General features: G+C 41.6%; 1 protein-coding gene across 2 annotated transcripts in view; it reads right to left on the minus strand.

Moving 5' to 3' along the window:
• LRRC39 (leucine rich repeat containing 39) overlaps positions 1 to 17731 on the minus strand; it is a 20278-nt gene extending 2547 nt beyond the window's left edge. For both annotated transcript variants that reach the window (XM_063298341.1, XM_063298340.1), the window contains exons 1-8: positions 17351 to 17731; positions 16834 to 17100; positions 15704 to 15809; positions 13785 to 13941; positions 11962 to 12098; positions 9697 to 9842; positions 8636 to 8788; positions 655 to 794 (exon numbers count right to left, since the gene is read on the minus strand). In XM_063298341.1, the coding sequence (XP_063154411.1) occupies positions 655 to 794; positions 8636 to 8788; positions 9697 to 9842; positions 11962 to 12098; positions 13785 to 13941; positions 15704 to 15809; positions 16834 to 16994 (1000 nt within the window). In that variant the 5' untranslated portion in view covers positions 16995 to 17100; positions 17351 to 17731. The remainder of the gene's footprint in view (positions 1 to 654; positions 795 to 8635; positions 8789 to 9696; positions 9843 to 11961; positions 12099 to 13784; positions 13942 to 15703; positions 15810 to 16833; positions 17101 to 17350) is intronic.
• Positions 17732 to 18330: the final 599 nt, after the last annotated feature.

Genomic DNA, 18330 nt, shown 5'->3' on the forward strand with positions numbered 1-18330 from the left:
GGGAAAAAAAATACAGCATGGGAAACGTGCTGCATACCATTGGTGGTATCCATGAGCACAGCGCTACCCATGAATACATTGCCTATCCTTGGCAAATCATGCAGTCTCAGTCTGAGTCTAAGAGAGTGGGGTGCTTTGACTCCCTGCATGGCCATCTCTGCATTTTGCTTTCATATTGGCAGAGATACATCATTTTAGAAAACGATACACACCAATGAGTCCGTTCCTTACACTAATGCATACTTTTAGTACCATGAATATATCTTGCATTAAAAAAAATTTCCTCTGATCATGTATATTCATTTGGTCTTGGCACTGTATGTGCATTGAATTTGCCCATCATCTCTGTCAAAAGTTGGTTTCAGCTGGCAGCAAATAGAGATGGTAATGCTTACATGTTTGCTGCTTTCCTTCAGAAAAATCTTGCTTTCAAGTAACAAGAATTAAGCTATGGAAACATGGCTGCTTGTTTCCCTAGCCTGTAGTGAAATATGTTTTAGCAATTCAGGGAAATGTTTTTCTCTGCACATGGAAAATTCTTCCTGTGTTGGAGAAAAGAGATTAAAATGTAAAGCATTATGAAACTGCCTCACTGAAAAGTAGGGCAGTCTCCTCACTGAGTCTGTGTTTGTTTTAACCATAAATAGATGGTACCTTCACTGTCGAGTGACTTCTGAATATATAACTGCATGAACTCAATTCCATAGAGTTCCTGTTCCTCTTCCTCTTCAGCATTCTCACAAGGAGGAAGTGTCACTTGCAGCTTCAGTGGGTTATCTCTGAAGTTGACAAATCTATTATAGATTACAGAATGGAGTTAATCAACTGGCGTTCCTTCAAAAAAACTAGAAACACTTCCAAATTTAATACTGTAATTAGATCTTGGAGTAAAATTATTAGTAACACAACCCCTATGAAGCCTCAGTCAAGGTGGTGGCAATATATTTTGCTCTTGGAAATCTGTATTTTAAAGGCCCATTTCACATGGAACACTGAATAATGGTTTAGTGTTAGTGTTGAGCCTGTATTAGCTCTGCATTCAAATGGTCTTTTCTCCCCTCTCTTACTCCATAGAGAGATATGAGGGTCTGTTTTAGGTTAACCACAGTTAACTATTAAACCTCACTAGATTTCTTAAACAAGCTATCTTTTTAACCTAAATTTTGAGATAAAAATTGTGACAGACTCAATACTGTCCCCTTTCTTAATTTCTCTCTAAACAGGAATGCTTATATGTATTAAATACAAGTTTGCAAATCAGTGTTATACCTCATCTGAGGCTTGAGAACCCATATACCAGCCCTATAGGTACATGTGGGAATTATCTGATGGATCCATGTTCAAGACCACCTGTTAAATGACTGGATATTTGCTCCTGAACAAAAGGCAGGATATAAATGTAACAAATAAATACAAAACAAACATGCTTTTCCTATCTAGTCTTAAGATCTACGTTCTTGAAAAATAATGGTATGGCTAGTTAATATTCATGCTTTGTTTTGAAAGCAACTGAGCATTTTTGATCTTTTCTTGAATAAAGGTACCTAGCTGGAACCAGAATTAATTTTGTTTGTTTGTTTAAACAGTTTGGAGGCCATCTGACTCCTGACAATTCTGGGCAGCTTACAATAAAAAAAGTGAGAGCAATACAAAAACAAAAAACCCTGTTAAACGGCCTGAAGACTGACATATAAACTAAAACCCAACCAACAGAGGCGCCATCTTCAACCTTCCCCAAGGCCTGGGAGAATAGTAGGTCATCAATACCTTTCAATACCATCATCAAGGTGGGAGCCATCTGGATTGCCTCAGCCTACCCTGAGGTTAGTCTTATTATGAACTGGGTGTCATGTGCGCCGTTTCAATGTATTTGATGCATCGTAACGTTTCGCATGTCATTGATTGGATGCGTGTTTCATTTGTCTAGGGAGGATGGGAACGATTATATTTTGGCTTTGCTTTGGAATGTATTTGTGTTATCTACTGCGCTCAAGGTTACTTTCCCAGGCTAGCAACTCTGACGATTGCTGGCACCTGTGCCGGGCGGGGCTGTTACGAGGGAGGCGGGATACGTTTGAAGCAAGGGTTTAAGTTTGTATTTGGCGCGCTTTTGCTCATTCTCAGCTTTCTCTGTATTTGTCTTTAGTACTCAAATAAATCAGATTTCATTTAGCATCCTCTTGTGAGTCTGAGTATCTGGGGCTAGGGCAATCATTACATAAAGCTGAGAATCTCAGTTCCTAACTCCGCTGGCCCCTGTCCAGGAAAGACAAGCGTCTAACCTGTGAGGGAGAGAGCCCGCGATGACCGAACCCGACATCGTGATGATGGAGGAAGGGGAACCGGACTCGACCGTGAGGCCGTCCGGCCGACCGTCCCAAGGTGGGGAGCTGTCCGCCATCAGAGAGGAGGCGAGCTCCGGGTCGGAGAGCGAAGCCGGGGGGCTGAAAACGGCCCCGGAGACCACCGTGAATTCTCCGGGCGAGCTGCTCACCTGGGATGAGACCCGAGGAGATGCCACAGCAGCGGGGGGCCCATCCTGGAGGCAGAGATACCCCTTATCCCCCAACGTGGTGCAGGTGCAGCCAACGGAGGGCTCACCCACTCCGGATCGGATCCGAGTGCTGGAGTCGAAGATGGATTCGTTGGAGGCTATCCTGAAACAGCTGAGCTTGGATGTAACCTCGATGCGAGAGCTCCGGGAAGAATCAAGCCAGAGGCATTCAACCCCTTCCTCCCAGGGGCTGACCCCGGAACGGCGACGGGTGGTGCGGAGGCGCGAAGGGGACCAGTCGGTCCAGATGGAAATCGCAGCATCGCCCGGGCGATCGCCCCGGGGCCCCGTGCCGCCCCGAGTCAGGGAAGCACCAGCCGCAGCAGCCCCGGTGGTGGGGCGCAGCCCGGCGGGAGGCGGCATGCGAGACTTCCCTGTCAAGTTTGATGGGGACCCGACCAAACTCTCGTTCTTCCTGACGAATGCGAAAGCCTATATGGAGGAATGGGGGGCGGTTTTCCAATCGGAGAAGGCAAGAATCATCACCATTGCCACCAAACTGAAGGGGAGGGCGGCAGACTGGTATGTCCAGATGTGCCAGTCGGAAGCGCCTGAACTGGAAAATCTCGAGGAGTTCCTCTGGGCGTTGAAGCAACACTTCGAGGACCCCTTAGCAAAGGAGAGAGCAAAGCGAGCCCTGAAGGAACTCAAGCAGGGGTCCCGATCAGTGGCCGATTATGCTTTGGAGTTTAAAGCGCTAGCTGGGAAGGTGGATGACTGGTCCCAAGCAACCATTATCGAGCTCTTCAAAGATGGCTTGAATACAGAGGTGCTGCGCTGGTCCCTGGGGAGGGACGACCCATACACGCTGTATGAGTGGATCCTGCTGGCAGGAAGGGCTGAACATGCCCAAGAGATCTTTGCCCAGCGGAAGACCGCCAAGTCGGGGCGGGAGGTGAAGCCCAGCCGCCCATCGACCACCGGGGGGAAACCGGGACAACGACCCTGGGACGAGGAGCGGGAGAAGCGGTACGCAAAAGGCTTGTGTCTGAGATGTGGTAAGGAGGGGCATCGAGTGGCAGCATGCCCGAAGGCAAAGGTAGAGGAACGGCCCGGAAAACCGCCGGCGAAGTCCCCTGCGTTGCCGAGGAAACAGAAAGCTGCGGTGGCTGAGACCGAGGGAGACGATGTGATGTTCTACGAAATTGAAGGGGAGACCGAAATCCCGCAGCTGGCGGGAAACGCCAGCCACCTGCTCTAAAGGGCGCCGCTGGGCAGGTGGTAGAGGACGGGCGCGAGCCTCCATCGGTGAGTGGCACTTACCGCATACTCATGGTGAAATTGAAATTGGGGTCCCAAGTCAAGACGGTGGAAGTATGGGCCATGATTGATTCGGGGTGTTCCCGGTGTCTGATGCACCCCGACGTGGTGGCAGCTTTGGAGCTCCCCACTTTCCCTCTACAAAGACCCATCGCATTTACTCAATTGGATGGGTCCATGGCAGGGGGCAAACCGGTCACCCATTTTACAGGGCGGGTAGCCTTGCAACTGGGCAGTCACCAGGAAGGGTTGTCTTTTGTCGTGGCTCCCGTAGGGGGGCCATTGGTGGTGTTGGGGGTACCATGGTTGGTGCAGCAAAACCCCCAAATAAACTGGGTTTACCGGACCATCACATTTAGGGATGGGTTTTATCAAGCGGCAGAGGGGAAGGGTGCCCCAGAGGAGATGGTGGGGGTTGCGGCAGCTGCGACTCCGCCTTACCCGGCCTCTCCTCTGGAAGGCTTGCCGGCCGAGTACAGGATGTTTGCTGATGTATTCGGTGAAAAGGAAGCTGACCAGTTGCCCCCCCATCGAAAGACGGACTGTGCTATAGAACTGCTGCCCAACACTCAATTGCCTAAACCAAAAATTTATTCCATGACGCAAAAGGAACTGACTCTGTTGAGGGAATTTGTGGACAAAAATTTGGCGCGCGGATTCATTGAGCCGGTTCTTTTTCGCCCAAAAAAGGATGGGACATTGAGACTTTGTATGGATTTCCGCGGATTAAATGCCGTCTCAATTTCCAACAAATATCCCTTGCCATTGATAAAGGACATGTTGTCACATCTGGCCAAAGGCAAGATCTTCTCTAAACTGGATTTAAGAGAAGCCTACTATCGTGTACGAATCAAGGAGGGTGATGAGTGGAAAACTGCATTCAATTGCCCGTTGGGAGCCTTCCAGTATAAGGTGTTGCCGTTTGGGTTGGCTGGGGCCCCTGGGGTATTTATGCAATTAATCAATGAAGTTTTGCATGAACATCTGTTTAAAGGTGTACTGGTGTATTTGGATGATGTGTTGATTTATACGGAAACCATGAAAGAGCATGTAGCTCTGGTAAAGAAAGTCTTGTGTAAACTCAGATCTGCTGAATTGTATGCAAAGCTATCGAAATGTGCCTTTCATCAGACCCAAATTGACTACTTGGGGTATAGGATTTCTGATAAAGGTATAGAAATGGACCCTGCCAAGGTGCAGGCTATCATGGACTGGGAGAGTCCCCGTACCCGTAGGCAACTTCAAAGTTTCTTGGGGTTCAGCAACTACTACAGATTATTCATAAGGGGGTTCGCTGAGATTGCCTTGCCCCTAACGGACCTGCTTCGAACAAAAGGGGTGGGAGATACTAGGAGAGTCAAGAATCCCGGAGCGCTGTTGAGGTGGACGCCTGCTTGTCAAACGGCGTTTGAGCGGCTGAAAGCAGCTTTCGTCAAAGAGCCCATTTTACAACACCCTGATCCCTCAAAGCCTTTTGTTGTACAGGCAGATGCCTCCGATTATTCTATTGGCGCATTGTTGATGCAAAAAGACGAGGCAGGATGCCTCAAGCCCTGTGCCTATCTATCCCGCAAGTTCTCTGAGACTGAGAGGCGTTGGCATGTTTGGGAAAAGGAGGCATTTGCAGTAAAAGCTGCATTGGAAGCTTGGCGGCATCTGTTGGAAGGGGCAAATCATCCCTTTGAGGTATGGACTGATCATAAAAACTTGGAGGCACTTAGTACCCCTCGAAAACTGAGCCCTAAACAGGTTCGTTGGGCTCAATTTTTCAATCGATTCAATTTTCAGTTCAAATTTATTCCTGGGAAAAAGAACTTCTTGGCTGATGCCTTGTCAAGGCAACCTCAAGACTCTGGGGCGGCGCCAGATGTGGTAAGCACCCTATGGTCGGCGCCCCAATTGGGCATGCAGGCTGTGACGCGAAGCCAAACGCGCGCGCAGCAACCGCCCACCACAAGCGCTGCTCAACCAAGCACTTTGTCAATTCCCTCCCAGTTGCAACAAAAGTTTTTAAAAGAACTAAAAACGGATACTTGGTTGCTTGCGAATAAAGACAATGTTACTTTTGACAGAGGCTTCGCTTGGAAATCCAACCGCCTCTACGTTCCTGAAAACCTCCGAAAAGATGTGTTAACACGTTCACACGATGACAAACTCGCAGGTCACTTCGGGTTTGTAAAAACCTTGCACCTCGTTCGGAGGCAATTCTGGTGGCCCACATTACGTAAAGATGTCAAAGACTACATTGCTTCCTGCACTGTCTGTGCAATGTCCAAGCGCAAGGTGGGCAAGCCCCAAGGGCTGCTGCAGCCGGTAGCAGCCCCCTCTTCCCCTTGGGAAGAAATCTCCATGGATTTTATTGTAGAGCTACCACCCAGCCAACGCAAAACGGTCATTTGGGTGGTCAAAGATTATTTCTCCAAACAAGCTCACTTTATCCCTTGCGTGTCCATTCCGTCAGCGCGTCAATTGGCCCGCCTATTCCTTGTACACGTGTACAGGCTACACGGATGTCCCTCCCGCTTGATTTCGGACAGAGGTACACAATTTACCTCGCAGTTTTGGCGGGCGTTTCTCAAGCTGTTAGGCACGAAGCAAGCCCTCTCCACGGCTTGGCATCCTCAGACGGACGGGGCCACTGAGGCGGTTAACTCTACTCTAGAGCAGTACCTTCGCGCTTTTGTGAATTATCAACAGGACAATTGGGTAGACCTCCTACCATTTGCTGAAGTGGCTTACAACAATGCAGTGCATCAAAGCACTGGGCAAACCCCGTTTCGGGTGGCTCAGGGTAAAGACTTTGTACCTATCACTGATCTCCCACAACCTCCTGCAGGTGCAGTCACTACAGATGATTGGTCAACACAACTGGCTGACTCTTGGCCAATGATTCAAAAGGCATTGGCTGATGCACAGGCAGATTATAAACTGTATGCTGATCGGAAGCGAGCCCCACAACCTGCGTTCCAAGTTGGGGACTCGGTATACCTTTCTACCAAGTTTATCAAGTCTGCACAACCTTCAAAGAAACTGGCGCCTAAATTTGTGGGTCCTTTCCCAATTGTCGCTCAAATTAACCCTGTGACTTTTAAACTTGACTTGCCTCATAACCTTAAACGCTTACACCCTGTTTTTCATTGCAGCTTACTCAAACCGACTATTCCTTCTGATCGCTGGCATCGGCAACCTCCACCTCCCACCCCCATCATGATTGATGGTCAGCAACACTTTGAAGTTAAAGAAATTTTGGATTCTAGACGCCTTCGCAATACTTTGCAATATTTAGTTCGTTGGAAGCATTTCCCTCATCCTGAGTGGGTCGCTGCACCAGATGTAGCTTCCCCGGTTCTGGTGGCCCGTTTCCACTCCGCTTATCCCTCGAAACCAGGTCCCTAGGGGTATTTTAGGAGGGCGGTATGTCATGTGCGCCGTTTCAATGTATTTGATGCATCGTAACGTTTCGCATGTCATTGATTGGATGCGTGTTTCATTTGTCTAGGGAGGATGGGAACGATTATATTTTGGCTTTGCTTTGGAATGTATTTGTGTTATCTACTGCGCTCAAGGTTACTTTCCCAGGCTAGCAACTCTGACGATTGCTGGCACCTGTGCCGGGCGGGGCTGTTACGAGGGAGGCGGGATACGTTTGAAGCAAGGGTTTAAGTTTGTATTTGGCGCGCTTTTGCTCATTCTCAGCTTTCTCTGTATTTGTCTTTAGTACTCAAATAAATCAGATTTCATTTAGCATCCTCTTGTGAGTCTGAGTATCTGGGGCTAGGGCAATCATTACACTGGGCTATTTAGCATACAGTATACACAGATCATATTTCATGGAGTTTAAAAGAAGCTCTGGAAAAGGGGATCTATCGTTTTTCATATGTGCAACCCATGGACAATTCACTGTATGGTCAGCTAAGAAAAATAGGGAGCTCTCACTAAAAATATAGTAGAGTATCGTGCAGTCTGCCCTGCCTTACAGGGCTATTGGTGAAGACTCTTGTTTCAACAAAACTTGGTTAAAAATAACCACTATTTGTCAGATTCAGATGAGATGGTAAACTATGAATAAGCAAAACCATCTGGCCTCATGGCTCTACCTAAGAGGAGGAAATGTGGCTCAGTTAGGATCATTACTTTCCTGTTAACTAAAATTCTGTACCATGTGAAATTAGAATCATTGTACCTTTATTCCAGTCCATTCATTCATTCTAGCAGCTGTTTCCTTACAACCTGTCTGCTTGCTGTATCTATCCCAAACTCACATTATTACTCTTAGCAGGATGTAGACAAAATAAGCTGGATTGGTTCCATTAAATATATGCGTAAGATAATTTAAAATGTCACATGTTATTAGACAGCAGCTTCTCTGCATTTTTTTTTTCTGGGCAATGGTACCTCTAGATTTCCCTCGTCAGCTATTCTCTAATAGACGTTGAGGTATCCGTGTACACCATTACTCCTAAGATGTATGTCAGTTCTCAGATATTATTATGGAGTGGATGGAGATGAGATTAATGATGCATTCGGCATGGAGTCTAACTTTTCAAGGGACACTTCACGTTGGCTTTGCACATGCATTGGGAATCACTTGGAACTACACTACCAAAAATGAAGAGAAGCTCCGTCTTGCAAGGCATCATTCTGTCCATGCAGAATCAATTTGTAACACAGTGATACACTTCAGTTTCTCTTATGATGGATGAATCTGAGAGTGCTGTTCTGAAAATAAGACTAAAAACATCAGCCATGGACAACAAAGTTGGATATATTCATCCAGAGCACTTAAACTTCCAACTGCAGCAGAGATTTTTTTTTTCTTACCTTAGGTTTGGCATGTCCTTCAAGAAAACAGGAATATCTTGCAGTTTGTTGCCAGTGAGAACAAGGGTGCTCATATTTTTGAGATTACAAATGGATTCAGGCAAATATGTTATTTCATTCCTTTGGAGCCACAAAGTATGTAAATTTTCTGCTCTGTAAAGTCAAACAGGTCTTTTAATTAGAAAATCAACTGAAGATTATATATATTAGTTTGTTTTACTTTGGATTTTCTAATTTCAGTTGTAAAACTGGAGTGCAAGAATAAAGTGTGATGTCCTTAAGCAATTAGGAATGTTAATGCCCTTCTCCTTGCCAGAGAATTGTAGTTTTCTGCTTGCTATTGACAATACCAACTTCGCTATTGACAATACCAACTGATCCAACTCTGTGAAGAAGTTTTAATACATCTGATAAATATTGCAGATTTTCATAGGAAAAATATGGACAGCAGTCTTCAGCAAAATAACTTTGTTATTCATCTATTCATCTTTCTATCTAATTACATTTTCTGTAATTTCAACAGTGATGAACCAAATACTATTAAAGTTGCATACAAAGTGCCATCAGATAAAGATCTGAACCTGGGATGGCTGGTTTTAAATTGAGCACTATCTGAATTTGGGTAACTACTGTATTTTTCAGCTTTACTTTCCCCATCCGTAAAATAGGAATAACAATTTACCTATAGAATTTTTTTTATTCAACAAATGCTCAAAAAGCATGGCATAAATTAAAATGCTATGGAAATTATTCAGTTCAGTCAATTAGTCTTTCAATGAGATATTTTGTGTTTGTTTGAAATCAGTCAAACAAATGAGATCTGAATGGTGTAAATTTCAGTCCATCTACTTAAATAACTTGTAGATAATTTTTTAAAAAAACTTTATGCCTTTATGACTGTTACAGGATACATATAATTCAACTGCTTGCCTGCATTGTATTGTATTTCAGTTTTATAGGTTGGTAACAACTTTTTGTTTTTGTTTATGAAATAACAACTACAACATCTTTGATAATTAAATCACAAGGGCATGAACTGCATCTCAGATTATTATATTTACTTGTCAAGATTGCCAGGGATTTCTTTCAACCTGTTGCTTGCCATGTCTAGCCACTCCAAGTTTGGCATGTCTAGGGTGACTGGTGGGAAGGTAGTGAACCCATTCATGCTCAGATCTAGGTGAGAAAGCTTCTTCAGGTTGCTCAGCTAGGAGGAGGAGGAGGAAGAGGAGGAGGAAGAGAATCTTAGTGATATGTCATTTTGATAAGCCACATTTCATCAAACAGTATCAGCTGCAATCCTAATGGAATAGTTGGAAATTCTGTGTTCTGGGCAAGACATCCGTAATGCTTTGCTCAGGAACTGAGAGGGAGATGATATCTATGCATGACTCATGTTATTCCTGTAATTTTTTTTCACACTAACGCATTCATCCTGAAAGGGCTAAGAAAGCAATAATGAAGTTAGACCAGATGGTGCATTATGTCCAGAAATATTCCAAACGGGCTCTGGACAAATGCCTGATCTTTACTGAACACTTCTGCTCACTAAGCTCAGTTATTTAACTCTATTTAATTTTATTTTTAAACTGCCCAACTCCATTATGACTCTGGGTGGCATACAATACATAACATTTAAAATCAAACAATCCACAGAATACAATACAATACAATACACACTGCAACACAATATACTACAGAATACAAAAAGAACATCTGGAGAAAAGAACCACCATCTCACAAGTCAGACAACCCAAAGGGGGCCTGCAAACACTCTAGCCTAACACCTGGGAAAAGAGCCAGGTTTTAAGAGCTCAGCTAAATAATGTTAGGGTGGGGGCTGTACGAATCTTGGGAGGGGGATATTCTCAAGGGTTAGGCATTATAGTAGAGAAGGCTTGCTTTCTGGGTCCCATCAAGTGGCATTACTTAATCAAAGGGACCTGGAGCTTTGCTGGATTGTATAGGATGAGCAGCAACTATGGAAGGCACGTGGTCCTGCAAGTAACCAAGCCCTAAAACCCTTCAATTCTTTAACAAAGGCTTTGGAAATAGATCTACTGTATGTACTTATGGATAAGCTGAGAATCTTAGGTGCCAAAATGCACCCGAAAATTCACGTTCGGCTTTTCTGCGGATGGGCTTATCTGTGAGTATATATGGTAATACCCATACAGTATTTCTTGTATATACTTGGGGATAAGCCCATCTGCAAATAAGTACACCCTCAATTTTTTAACCAAAATACCATGAAAAATACAGGTTGGCTTATCCACAAGTGGCACATCTTTCATGGTATTTTGGTTAAAAATTTAAGGGTTGGCTTATCTGTGGATGGGCTTATATTCAAGAATATATGGTACTCTAGAATTTTGGAAAAAGTACAGCTGAATTATACATTTGATTCACACATAACATGAAGCCATAATGTGATTTGTTTGGGGCTTAATAAGATGGCAAAACTGTTCATGGCTTGTTCAACCAATCAGTTTAAAAGAAACCCTTGACTTGATGTGATGCATGAAACAGGCCTTAGTTGTGTTTGTGTCAGATGTGAAATGTCACAGAGATAGGGTTTTCTCCTACCTAGAACACCTTCCATCCCAATGGGGCTGTTTCTGACAGACTAAAGCACTGTGTGTATGTAATAATTCCAGGGCAGTTCATCTACTTAAATTGGCCAAGAACCATGTGAAGTGATTCTAAAAGCTGATTTAAAATGGCAATCTTCATGTATACATGTACTGTTAGCGCATTGGAAGTTCATAATAATAATTTATCAAATTTATATGGCTTCCAGTGGCTCTGGGCAGTTTACAAAAATTCATTTAAAAGAAGAAAACAACAGAAAACAAAAAAGAACAAAGATGGCTGAGGTAACAAATCCAGATGGGAACCAATAAAAAAAAGGAAAAAGGGGGGCTTCCATCACGCTTGACCAAGGACTGGGTGAAGAGATTTGAAACACCAGCAGGGTGGGGGCCATTCAAATCTCAGGGATAACCTCATGTAGAGGTTTATTTATGAAATTGCTCTCGGACTCATGATTCAACTACACTTAGGTGGCAATGCAGCTTATCAGCACTGGCCTCTCTCAGTGTGAGGCTATACATGCAGCTGCTGAAATATTGCTGGGAAAAAAATTCTCCATTTTATTCATGATGCATCCATGTCAGTAATACATTTTGTAAGTCTGATGAGACATGCTAGTATGTTCACATAGGGGAGCAGATAAATAAATGTTCATTAGCTGGTTTTAAAAAGTTATTTTAAACATGCCCCTTATTATTATGAACATAGAGAGGAAGAGTATGGTATGTCCTAACCTGATGGGGAAGGTCACAGATACCTCTATTTACGGCAAGCTCCAATCTTTCTAAGCCAACACAGTTGCCTACTTCTTTAGGAACGGATTTAATTTTATTGTAACTGAGGATCAACTCCTGAAGATTTGACAATTGACCTATAAAAATTAGGCAAATTAAACAAAGCCTCGGTATAACAGTCACTTGCAAAAAGCTTCCTTTTAAACAAAAAGCATGCTGTTAAAATCAGAGGAAAAGAAAAACATCAAGAAGATTGGTGTTTAGAGAAAGCTCCTACAGATTTTGAAGACTCATTTTAGAATTCTAACATTACTTCAACCACACATAGAAAAGTCAAATTGCCAAAGAAGCAATATTAGAAGCCAATTTCACTTCCTAGTTACATTATTGATCCAGCTAATGACAAATATTCAATAATCTGCATAATTTATCAGGAGCTCAACATTTTCTTCAGATGCCTATCCCACCAGATGTTTGCATTTTCTCAACTCTGGTGTCTTCTAAATAAGCCTTAAAGAACTGTTGTTCCTCCGTCATGGGATAGGGGTCGTTTTCATTGGATGTTTTGAATGATTAGAGCTTGTTCTTTTCTGTTTCCATTATTTTTATTCTGTTTTTTTTTAATTAATTGTTTTATTGTAAGCCACTCTGAGTTGCTGAAGTTGGGTGGCTCTATAAATTTCATACAATAAATAAATAATAACTCAGCTGTCCCCAACTGGTGTCCTTCATATGCATTAGAGTTACAACACAGAATTTCCAACCTCAGGCCATGAGATAAGAGATTCTGAAAGCTGTAGTCTCAGTGCATATAGAAGGTACAGAAGGAAGGTTACTCTGGAGACTATGAAGAAATTAGGAGGGCAGAACAGAATGAAAACTGAGAAAAAAATTACTCCTTCATTCCAGAAGCAGCTGCTTCCTTGTAGTTGCCAAATGTCAGATATGAAACAATTGTCTTGATGCCATGCTGAGCAAACCCCACTAGTTCACCCCAATGTCTTTTCTTTAAAGCACGTCAACACAACATGCTTCCTGGAAGGCAAAATTGGAAGTCACTTGGGGGCAGGGAAAGTTCAAAAAGAAGTACAGGAAATTCTGCTTGATGAATATGGTGTGTGGGCCAGAAGGCAGGCTGCTATACCAACAGCCTCCATGCTTCAGACTGTGCTCCTATAGAAGTACTTTTGACTCTAACTTTTCTAACATTTCAAAAGACTGTGGAGTCAATCCAGTTTTAACATCCCTTTGAGCTTGGATGATTGTGGTGGGCATATATGTTATATTGTACTTTCATGTATGTAGTTTTATTCAGAGTAATGGTCTTTTGTTCCCTTTGTTGACTCACTGGTGTGCACCACGGAGAGAATAGTGAGTGGGCTGGTATAAATATTGGTAATAAATAATCTTGTCAGTGTCTGATGAAGTGGACTGTGTTCACTTCATGTAAAGCACATTTCAAAATAAATTTATAATATTTAAAATGTTCCAAGGCTCACTGTTTTTCATATTACTACTGATATTGCATTAATTTTATAAGATATTATGAGCATCTTCTGGAATAAACATCTCTTGAGGCTATAAAGCACAATGTATGTTTTGAAAGAACTAAAGAAACAAAATCAGTACTGTAAGTTAAAAATATAACTCATTCAAGGAATAGGGTTTTCAATTTGTTTCAGGTATATGCTGTTCATCAAGAAGGAAATTTTCCAAAAAGTTTCCAAAATATGTTTTTCTAAAATTAAGTTTGGTAAGACTTCTGAATTCAGAACCCAACCTGAAGAGGCAATCACAAAAAGAAATGTTGACATGAGACTCACCAATCTCCCTAGGAATCTCTGCAATGGAATTTCGAGAGAGATCTAGGACAATGAGATTTTGAAAGCAACCAATATAGTGAGGGATTTTGATTAAATTAGTTCTGTGAAGCTGCCATTCCTGCAGGTAATTCAGTTTCAGTAAGCAAGAAGGTAGAGTCTAAATTTGTATGAGAGAAAACAAAAAGTCACTAAGCACATCAGATCAATGATATTATATTAAAAGTTGCAATAAATCAGTTTGTAGGAATGAAAGAAAATGACATGAAGTACAGTGTACCTAATCTGGCCTGAAAAAATTCAGATAGCTACTTATAAAGAAAAGTCTAATACATTGCTATGATATATTGATTACCTGGTTGTCTGCAGCCCAGACGTTTTTTAAACAGATATTTAAAAACACAACCAAGAAAAGAAGAAATAAAAAGAGAAGTAAAGGAACAGAAAAGAGACTTATAAGCTGAATATGAATTTTCAAGGTAACACTGAATTAGTATCACATATAAACGTGAACTTGTATCAATTCAGCACTTTAAAACCACTGCCAAAATCAGATCCATAATCAGTACAGCTAGGTCTCGATTAGTGCAGTTAATGAATCCCATGAAATGGCCACATTATTTGAATTTGCACTATCTGAAGTGATATTTCTATGGAAAATACGGTAATCGGTTCCAACACGACAGAAATAAGCAATGAAAAATTCCAGACATAAATTTTTATATGCATACTAACGAAATATTAAAGTAAAGAATAAAAAGGATATACTTATAAATTTATTGTTCACAAAGTCACAAAGTGGTTATAGGAAGCAAAATAAAAACAAAAAACTTCTAAATATGGTTCCTAAAGGTAAGCTTACACTGATGAAAACATCTTCATTATCTCTCAGTCTCCTTGTAGATGTTTGCAAACCACAAAAAGCTGATGCAACTTTACCTTTTTCTTTTTTACAGGCATACTTCAGAGATATTGCAGGTTCGGTTCCAGACCACCGCAATAAAGCGAATATCGCAATAAAGTGAGTCATATGAATTTTTTGGTTTCTCAGTGCATATAAAAGTTCTGTTTATGCTATACTGTCATCTATTAACTGTGCAATAGCATTATGTCTAAAACAAATGTACATAACTTAATTAAAATACTTTATTGCTAAAAAATGCTAATCATCATCTGAGCCTGTAGTGGGACATAATCCTACCTCAGCTAATTTCAGTGTAATAATAATGAAAAAGTTTGAAATATCGTGAGAATTACCAAAATGTGACACAAAGACACGAAGTGAGCAAATGCTGTTGGAAAAATGGTGCCAATAGACTTATTCAATACAGGGTTGCCACAGTCCTTCAGTGTGTAAAAAAAAGCAATATCTGCGAAGCACAATAAAGCGAAACTCAATAAAATGAGGTATGCCTGTATTTCCCCTGCGTGTTTTATAATAATGCACAGCATAGACTCAGGCCTTCCAACATCTTGTTCTATTTTAGGGTTGCTATGACCATGTTGTTCAATTACATCCAATTTTTGCTCTAACAAACCTTCTTTTTTAAGCTTGTACTGTTTTCCTCTGATAGAATATTTTTCTCCATTTTTCATATTCAAAAATTAGCAGGGTGTAAAACCACAACTGTGCATGCTCTAGCCTCGTATTAACTGAATTTGGGGTTGCATTAAACGCAACCTGGTATCAATTTACAATTTGCACTAAATTGAACATTGCATTATCTGAACGCGCATTAATTGCAACCCAGCTGTAATTAGCAAAAGTGATGCTATGCCTTTAACATGTCTCCAAGGGCTCTCATCTAAAATAAATGGCTCTTGCAGGAAGTGAGGAGCAGATGAACATTAAACTGATAAAACAAAATATCAAAGCAAAGTTAAGAATGTAAAATAATTTCTTAGTAGCCTTGCACGAATACCTGCCATTCCTCCTGTTCAATCCTTAAAACAGCCCTTCCATCTTCAATTATTACTTTGCTTTTCAGCTTGGCCAAACTGGCCCTCTCTTCCCAAACAATTGTCAGTCTAGGAAAAAAAAGTTGTAAAGTTTTAAAGACATCTTTTCCTTATTGCTACAATACAGTGTCCAACATGCTTTCAAATATTTGAATCCAGAATTGAGTCTGGAATAGATCAGGTAGCAGATCTGTTGCAATCTAACACAGAAGCAGTTAGTATCACTGTTCCTCAGAAATTAAAGTAAAGGTAAAGGCTTCCATTTAGTTGTGTCCGACACTAGGGGGCGGTGCTCATCTCCGTTTCATGGTCGAAGAGCCAGCGTTGTCCAAAGACACTTCCATGGTCACGTGGCCAGCATGACAATCACGGAACGCTGTTACCTTCCCGCCAAAGCGGTACCTACTTATCTACTCGCATTTGCATGCTTTCGAATTGCTAGGTTGGCAAGAGCTGGGGTGGGAGCTCACTCCATCATTGGCGCTTGGGTCTCAAACTGCCAAACTTGCGACCTTCCAGTTGACAAGCCTGATCTTAACCACTGAGCCACCACACCCCCTTTCTCCAGAAATTTCCTCAGAAATTAATAAAAAAATAATTAGGAAAAAATTAGGAAAAAAAACCCCCAATTTCCTCAGAAATTAAAAGCTCCTAAATCATTATAGTGTACTGTATTTACTACCAAGTTGCATATCATCTTGGGGCTGGCCTTGTCATAAAGGAAACTAGTAGCAGAATTCTGGAACGTACTACTACAGCAACTTACAGAGCAGAGTCACAGTATTTTTTAACATTAAAAAAAAACCCAGTTCTGCTACTTCTCTTTGCCAAATATTTCACTATTTCACTATTCTATTTTACTCTTTTGGAGGACTCCCCTAAATCCCAATTGAAATATAACTGCAATAGAATTCACAGCATCACCTTCTTTTGCTTCTTGCAATTCAGCTACTTCTCTATTTGCTGTTTTTCACTCTCTTGCTTCTTGCATAGTTTATGTTTCCCAGATAATGTTTCCTCCAATGTGCTGCCCATGAAGTTTGGAAATCATAATTCTCATCTAAGGGATCCCTAATTCTGAGTAAGTACCTACCTCCCTGCAGCCTTCTGGCTGAACTCTTTTTCCTTCCGAAGCTCTTCAGTGATTTTCTGGATTCTGACTTCCCACAGGGCTTTAATAGCCATAAATGTGCCAACAGAAATAGTTGTTTCAGTCATAGCTCTTCTGCATTCAAACCCAACACCCACTTTCATTTTTCGGCATGATATCCAGGAGTGTCATGGGCAAAACAGGAAACCCACAATAGATTGCAAAATGCCTTCAATTTCTGGATTTTTAATTGACATCCAGGAGAAACATCTATAAGAAGGACAAACCATTAATTCACCATTAACACAGAGCCTATTCTTGGAGTCTTGCATACAGATTTCTGTTCTCTGCCAGCTGCTTTTGGACAAAGCCTGTCTGACAACTGTGCAATAACATGGCAATCATGAACCACCAGCCATTTCAAAAGCATGCTCCCAATTTTAGCTGCAAAGCAACAACAAACTCCTTGCCAATTCACTCCCCTCCAGGTGTTAATTAAAGGATTTGATCAACCACTTACTTGAAGCTGCCGATGGTTTTCCATGGCCCAGAGACTTCTGTGCAGTGAGAGTTCTGTCATGAATCTTGATTGCTTTGCTTAACCCATTTAAATCCTTCCTGCCAATTCTGACAGAGCAAAATGTCACAGCAGCCAGATTCTAATTTTAACCCATGACATTGACTGGAAAGAGTACAAGGAGTCATAGCCAAGTGCAATGGTCCTCTAAAATATTTGTCCATTTGGAAACTTTCTGCTTTTCTGAGCTTATATTCACAGAAAGCAAGAAAAATCAACTGATCTAGACAATTCATATTTTAAAAAACAAGTACTGTATTATACATTATAATGCTACGGTTTTAAGTACCAATAAGGAGTTTGATATAGGATAGCTATTTTGGGTATTGGGGGATAGACTTTATATATATATATATATATATATATATATATATATATATATATATATATATATATCTTAACGAGAAACAACTAAGAATATGTCAACAGCCAATGTCAACTGTATGCAAACAGGTAGAGTTCAAGTAGTAACAAACCTTCACAAAGACAGTGACTGCAGCCATAAAATAAAGAGATGTCTGCTGCCTGGAGGTAAAACTATGACAGATCTAGACAAACTAGTAAAGGGTAGAGACATCATACTAATGACAGAGGTTGTTAAAGTCAAGACCATGCTTTTCTCTGTAGTAACAGAGGATTGTGAAATGTGGACCATCAGAAAGCTGAAGCAAAGTTGAAGCCTTCTTGCAGATCATGGCATTCCCAGAAGTTTCCTTCAGATGTGGGAGAAAACTGCAGAGAAGGCCTTGGTCTACAAGAAGAATAAATAACTGAAAACTAGATGAAGTGAAAGAGACTGGTGATTGGAAGCAATAACTATGAAGCTACAGTTTAGATATTTCGGACACGTGTGAAGGAACGAATCACTGGAAAAGGCTCTGAGGGTGGAGAAACTGAAGACACATGAAAGAGTCCAAGAGAAC

Source organism: Candoia aspera, chromosome 3 (assembly GCF_035149785.1).
Source record: "Candoia aspera isolate rCanAsp1 chromosome 3, rCanAsp1.hap2, whole genome shotgun sequence".
NCBI lineage: Eukaryota > Metazoa > Chordata > Lepidosauria > Squamata > Boidae > Candoia > Candoia aspera.